The following is a 6,187-nucleotide window of genomic DNA, read 5'->3' as shown; positions in this document are numbered from 1 at the left end:
CCTAAAATACAATAAATAAATAAATAAATAAATAAATAAATAAATAAATAAGGTCTCCATATTTGGCGGGCCCCCTTGTCTCGTGCCTTGGCCTTCACTCTGGGCTGGGCTAGGTTTCCCCAGGACGCCTCCACGGGGTGCTGTGGGCTTCCTCATGGCATGGCTGCCTCAGGGTGAGCACAGTCACACAGCAGCCAGCCTCCCCTCCTAGAGAGGGTCCAGGCCAACAGTCCTTGTAAAGATCAGGCCTCCTGTTGGCCCTGGCAGGCCTGGGAGAAGGGAGACAGATGGAGCATGAGCTGCACGGGGAAGGGAAGGGCTGTGGGCGTGGGGGGCCGGCCCCACCTGTGCCTGTCTGCTCACCTGCCTCCCGTGTCTCTGCCCACAGACCTGACTGCCATCATTGCTGCTGTGGTGGGAGGTGGAGTCTCGCTGCTTTTCGCCCTCGGGCTCATCATTTGCTGTGTGAAAAAGAAGTAGGTGGATGCTGTCCAGCTGTCATGGCGCCGCCTGGGCTGACTTCATGTCTTCCTTCCTGTGTTCCCCCAAAGCTCGGTGTCAGGCAGCTAAAGGCTTGAGGGGTCCCAGAGTCAGAGAGGAGAGCAAGGCGAGGCTCACTGATGCCCAACCTCCCAAGCCCCAGAGGGCATCGCCACCAGCCCCACGTGGCGTCCGTGTGGAGCCCGTGTGGAGCCCTGGCCCTGCTGCAGGAATTTGGTCTCGCTTTAATTCTGAGCTCTGTGCTCTGTGCTGGCGGCTGCCACGGAGACTGGGCCCCTCTGCTGGAGCTGACCTGTGCTGTCCCCAGCTCAAGCAGGTCAGCCACACCTGCCCTCCTGAGTGTCCCGCTCGACCGTGACATCAGGTGGTCAGAGCTGTGACCCACGGAGACAGGGCAGAGCAGGAGTCAAAGGACAGCACCGGGTGCTGCGGCTGCGTGGCCCAGGCTGACTGGTTTCAGACAGCTGAGCCACCACCATTTCTAATCAGAGAGAAAGGGATCAATTGCCGGGCTCCCCACCATCAGATGCTGTGTGATCTGTCAAAGATAGTTTGGAGAGTCAAGTATGATGCCGTACCCTTGTCATCCCAGCACTCAGGAGGCTAAGTCAGGAAGGTTGCCGTGAGTTCAAGACCAGCTGGGTACAGAGTGAGTTTAAGGCCAGCCTGAAGTATATGGTGAGACCCTGTCTCAAAAAATCAAACGAACTGGGCATGGTGACACATGCCTGTAATCTCAGTACTCTAGAGGCTGAGGTAGGAGGATTGCTATGAGTTCGAGGCCAGCCTGGGCTACATAGTGAGTTGAAGACCAGCCTGAATTACAGAGAAAGGCCTTGTCTCAAAATAAAATCAAAAGAAAAAAAGGCAATGTGAGGGCTTGGGGCCTAGCTCCCTGTTAGAGTGTGCTTAGCGTGTGTAAGACCATGGGTTCAATTCCCAGCACCAAAAAATAAAAAGACAGTTGAGGCACAGATACTGTTTAAAGTCTACACCTAAGACCCAGTATGGTGGTGTACACCTGTGATCCCAGCACTCAGGAAGCTGCGGCAGGAGGATCATTTTGAGTTTGAGACTAGCATGGGCTACAAAGTGGGCTCAAGGACAGCCTGAACTGCATAGGAGGACCCTGTCTCAAAAAAACAACAAAAAATAAAAAAAGTCTACGCCCCCTGCACACCTGCAGTTCCTCACTTTGCATCTTGGAAACTTTGACAGAAGCTGGTCCTTCTAATGTCCACTGGGGACAGTTCCGGTTTGAATATGATTCCAGGGACTTGGGGGATGAGTCGGGCGCCCCACAGAGCCGTGTATGGGGTGGTTCTCTCTGACTCCTATCTCCCTTTTATGCAGGAAGAAAAAGGGGAACAAGGGCCCCGCTGTGGGCGTCTACAATGGTAACATCAACACCCAGATGCCACTACAGCCCAAGAAGTTCCAGAAAGGGCGGAGGGATAATGACTCCCACGTGTACGCGGTCATCGAGGACACCATGGTTTACGGGCACCTGCTGCAGGACTCCGGCGGGTCCTTCCTACAGCCGGAGGTGGATACCTACCGGCCCTTCCAGGGTGCCACAGGCAAGTGCCCACCCAGCCCGCCACCCATGTGCTCCAGGGCGCCCACCACCAAGCTGGCCTCTGAGGAGCCGCCCCCTTGTTTCTCGCCCGAGCCTGAGAGTGAGCCCTACACCTTCTCCCACCCTGGCCCAGTGGCCGGCAGCCACAGGAGCACTCAGGTCCCCTTGCTGGACAGCCAGGAGCCGGGGCCACCGACAGAGTAGCTGATCCCACCAGAGAGGTTTGGTACCCCTTCGCAAGAGGCGCCCAAGGCTTCCTATCCAGCAAGCTCTGAAAGAGGGGTCACGGGGGAGCTGCGGGTTTCCTGGACTCCACCCGAGCCTGCCCCACACCAGACGGATTCTGATCCAGATCCAGATCTGCCAGCACAGGCTGGGGCTGCCCACTTGTCCCGGGTCACCAGAGAGGGGCCACTTCCAGGAGCCCTGGCGAGGTCCCAGCTCCCACTGGGATGACATGAGACAATGGAAATGACAAGGTGCCTTTGTATTATTTATTTGGTGGCCTGCACAGTGGAGAGGTGGAATACATAACCACACGGCTCTTCCTGGGCGGAGTGTCGGCCCTTGCCGGCGCTTCTGCTGGCTGGGTTTTGGCTTCTACCAGTCACCAGATAAAAACTCCCACTTGTCCCCTGTGAGGTGGGAATGATTTGCAACCACGGAGGATATGTGCATGTGGCCACCCCATCGCCGGACTTTATCCCAAGTCCCCATGGCCCTTACTGTTAAAAAGGAGAGAGCTACCCTTGAGTTGGCGACTTTCTCAGCTGCGGCTACGTTGGATACAGAAACGGAGATCCAGAGGATATCAGTGTCCTGTGGAGAGGATGGACTGCACGCCAGAGTCACCAGCTGCGTTGGCTGCTGCGCCACGCTGCCCGGTGGCGTAGTCAGCCCGGACTGTCTGCTCACAGTTCTGGAGCTGAGAAGTCCTGAGGTGGGCTTCCCTAGGCCGACCCCGTGCACGCTGAGGGCAGCAGCACAGAGCAGCGTGTCTGTCCGGCTTCGCCCAGGCCCAGCCCGGTGGCAGCTCCAGTCTTTGTCGCAGAGCAAATCCGAGACAGCCCCACTGTTGGGGCACTGAATGAAGTCCCTTCCTCCACAGAAGGTGCTGCGCCCCCGGCTGGGATAGGTTGCAGGCACTTTGGGGACATTGTCTGCCTGCGCCCTCTCCCCACCTCCGATGTCCTCGGAGAAGCGGAGAGTCGCGCAACCCCTGGGGTGTTTGGAATCATTTTAAGTTACCAACACTTAAAAATCACAAAATATCACAGACAAATCCCAAGCATAAGAGCTGGCTAGCCTGGGCTGAGGTCCACTGGGTGGTAACCTGCTATGGCTGTGCTTCGGGCCGGGTCGTCCAGTCCCGACAGCTCTGTGGTCCCCGCCACGGGGCAGCACACGGGGCGCTGCAGGCCAGTGTCCAGCGGGCATCCTGCTCTGGGAAGATGGGCTCCTCCTTTTTCCTCCCCCTCCTCAAGTTCAGGGTCCCCTGGATGGAGAGGGGTGTGACAGCCTGGTCTCGTCTCTCCAGAAGGGAGAGGATTTGTTGGTTACTCCACCATAGGTGCTGCCTGGCCCTGTCCTTCCTTCTGAAAGACTGGCTCCTGCCCAGTTACCATGAGCTGTGGTAGACTCCTGCAAAGGCGACCGGGGCAGTCACCGTGCGGCCTCCATCTGTCTCCTTGGGCTGCCATGTGCCTTGCTGTCTCTCACAGGGACGCCAGGTGCCATAGGGACCCCAGGTGACTATTTAACTGAGTATGCTAAACCCAGCCTCTCACACCCTGCGCAGGTGTGACAGGGAGGGCCCGACCCAGGCAGCCCAGCTCCTCTTCCATGCGGCAATTCCCTGAGGCCTGTGCCTCCCTTCTACCCCAGGGCCGTGGACACTAGGCTTGGGCCCCTGCTGGAAGGGACATCACCAGGAGGGGCCCCTGGGACAAGCACAGGCCTTGGGACAAGGCTTTGGTGAGGAGTGAAGACTGGGGGGTGCTGCTTGGGGCTGCGAAGCTACCTAGAAATAATTTATTTATGGAGAGACTTTTAAAGTAGCATTTTATTCATTTCCTATGCTTTTTTAAAAAATAAAACAAATACACAAGAGGCATGCGTCTGACATTTGTCCCCAGCCCTGCCCAGTGCCATGACAGGCCACACGTGCTGCCTCCTCCCTTTCCTGGCTTAGGAAGCAGTTGGTTTTGTGCAGAAATGAAAGTGGGGGCTGGAGAGATGGCTCAGTGGTCTAAAGCACCTACTTGGAACAAGCTTAGCAAAGCATCGGGGACCGCGGTTCAATCCCCAGCACCACATGCCAGCCAGCCCCGCCCCCTGGTGGGCTGAGCTGGCCACACACACACACTCTCTCTCTCTCTCTCTCAAATAAAATAAAAAAAATAAAAAAAAAAAAGAGTTAAGTTTAAAAAAAAAAAAAAAAAGAAAGTGACCATCCCAGAATCTCACTGAGAAACTGGCCAGCGGGTGACTCAGTGGCCACAGCCTGTTCTCTTCTGGTTGAGACCACATGAGCCCCTGTGTGACCACACTGGGCATCAGGCCCCAGGACAGTCGCTCCAGACAGGAAGGGGGGGGGCTGGCGATGTGGGGGAACCGCGGAGTTGCCACCCCGACAGCTACCCCGAGGTCCGTCATAACCAGGGCAGGCAGGGCACGCACACCTGTGATCCCAGCACCTGGAGGCTGAGGCAGGAGGGTGGAACGTTGGAGCCCTCCCTGCGCAGCTAGGCCCCTGTTCCTCAACATCAGAAGGTTAGGGGAGTGGTGGCTGGGACATAGCTCAGTGCTGAGGCCCAGGCTCAGTCCCAGGCCTGGGGGAAACAGTAACAATCACCCTTTTATTGCACATCTGCTCCAGCAGGACTGCCCAGGGCTGTTGTGGCTCCCCAGGTGCCCCTCGCCCATGAGCTCACTTCCTGCCCAGTGCAGAGCACTGTGTGGCCTCCAGTGGGGCCGTCACACCAGGCAACTCCACGGATCCCTCCTTCCCTAATGTCACTGACCCCTGCGGCTCATAGCCCAGCACTGGGCGACTGCACCCGACAGCCAGCCGCTCTCACGGCCTCCCGTTCACCCCTCTCAACCTGGGACTCCCTTGCTCTGAAGTCCATGCCTGTAGGTGTGGGGGCCCCAGGACAAACCCTGCGCTCCTGCCTCCACCCTCATCCCCTGCTCCCCCCCCCAGCCCCTTGGCCTCCTCCTCCAGGAAGCCCTGGAGCCCTGTGTCCCTGTACAGCCCTAGGTGGAAGGGCCACAGGGACAGGGTCCTTGGCCTTGGTGGCCACCTGGAAGGTGAGCTCTGCATGTTACAGGCTGGGGGAGAGGGAAGACCGGAGGCCACCGGAGGGAGGAGGCCCCTGCCAGCCCTCGGCCTACCTGCCACGGGCTGTTCTGTGGCTGTGGACACTGACATCACTTCCACAAATGCAGCGCAGCTGCCGGCCACAGCCTGCAACTCAGAAGGGCTGCGCTCCAGGTGGGCCAGTGCCAGCGAGCAATTCTTAAGCATTTTGGTCTATTGAAAGGAGCAGTTAATGCTTAATTTTTTTTTTAACAAATCAGAAAATCTTTTATTGTGAGATCTTTGGGAATACACATTATATATAATGCTTAAAATTTTTTTCTTCTCTTTTTTAATTTCTTGTAACATTTTTTCCTTTTCATTTTACCAATTTGGCATGCTTATATCTGGAAATCTAAACTAATTTGAAGATACACTATACAACAATCATTGTTGAATTCCTATCATTTTGTTTAGTGAAATTCTATATCTTTTTTTTTTATAGGGGTTTTGTATTATCCTTAAATAAAATAATTTTTGAAAAGCAATTCTTAAACATTTCTTAGTGAGGTGAGCCCGCCCCCAGCAGCCCAAAGCTGGAACAGCGGGACCCTGGGGAGGGCTCCTTGGAGGGGCCTTTCCTGCACTGTTCTGTTCTATTTTGTTTATTATGATTTTTTTTTAAATTTTATTTATTTGTGTGTGTGTGTGTGGCCAGCTCAGCCCACCAGGGGGCGGGGCTGGCTGGCATGTGGTGCTGGGGGATTGAACCGCGGTCCCTGGGCTTTGCTAAGCTTGTTCTAAGT

At 55.9% G+C, this 6,187-nt stretch overlaps 1 protein-coding gene across 1 annotated transcript in view; it reads left to right on the top strand.

Moving 5' to 3' along the window:
- The window catches only part of Cdcp1 (CUB domain containing protein 1), a 32,420-nt gene extending 29,341 nt beyond the window's left edge, over positions 1–3,079 (top strand). The window contains exons 8-9 of the mRNA XM_004640765.2: positions 389–476; positions 1,855–3,079. Of these exons, the coding sequence (XP_004640822.1) occupies positions 389–476; positions 1,855–2,284 (518 nt within the window). The 3' untranslated portion in view covers positions 2,285–3,079. The remainder of the gene's footprint in view (positions 1–388; positions 477–1,854) is intronic.
- The last annotated feature ends 3,108 nt before the right edge of the window (positions 3,080–6,187 follow it).

The sequence above is a fragment of the Octodon degus genome, unplaced genomic scaffold (genome assembly GCF_000260255.1).
Source record: "Octodon degus isolate 3935 unplaced genomic scaffold, OctDeg1.0 scaffold00126, whole genome shotgun sequence".
Classification (NCBI taxonomy): Eukaryota; Metazoa; Chordata; class Mammalia; order Rodentia; family Octodontidae; genus Octodon; species Octodon degus.
The sequence above is the reverse complement of the archived record's forward strand: the minus strand, read 5'-3'. Positions and strand labels throughout refer to the sequence as shown.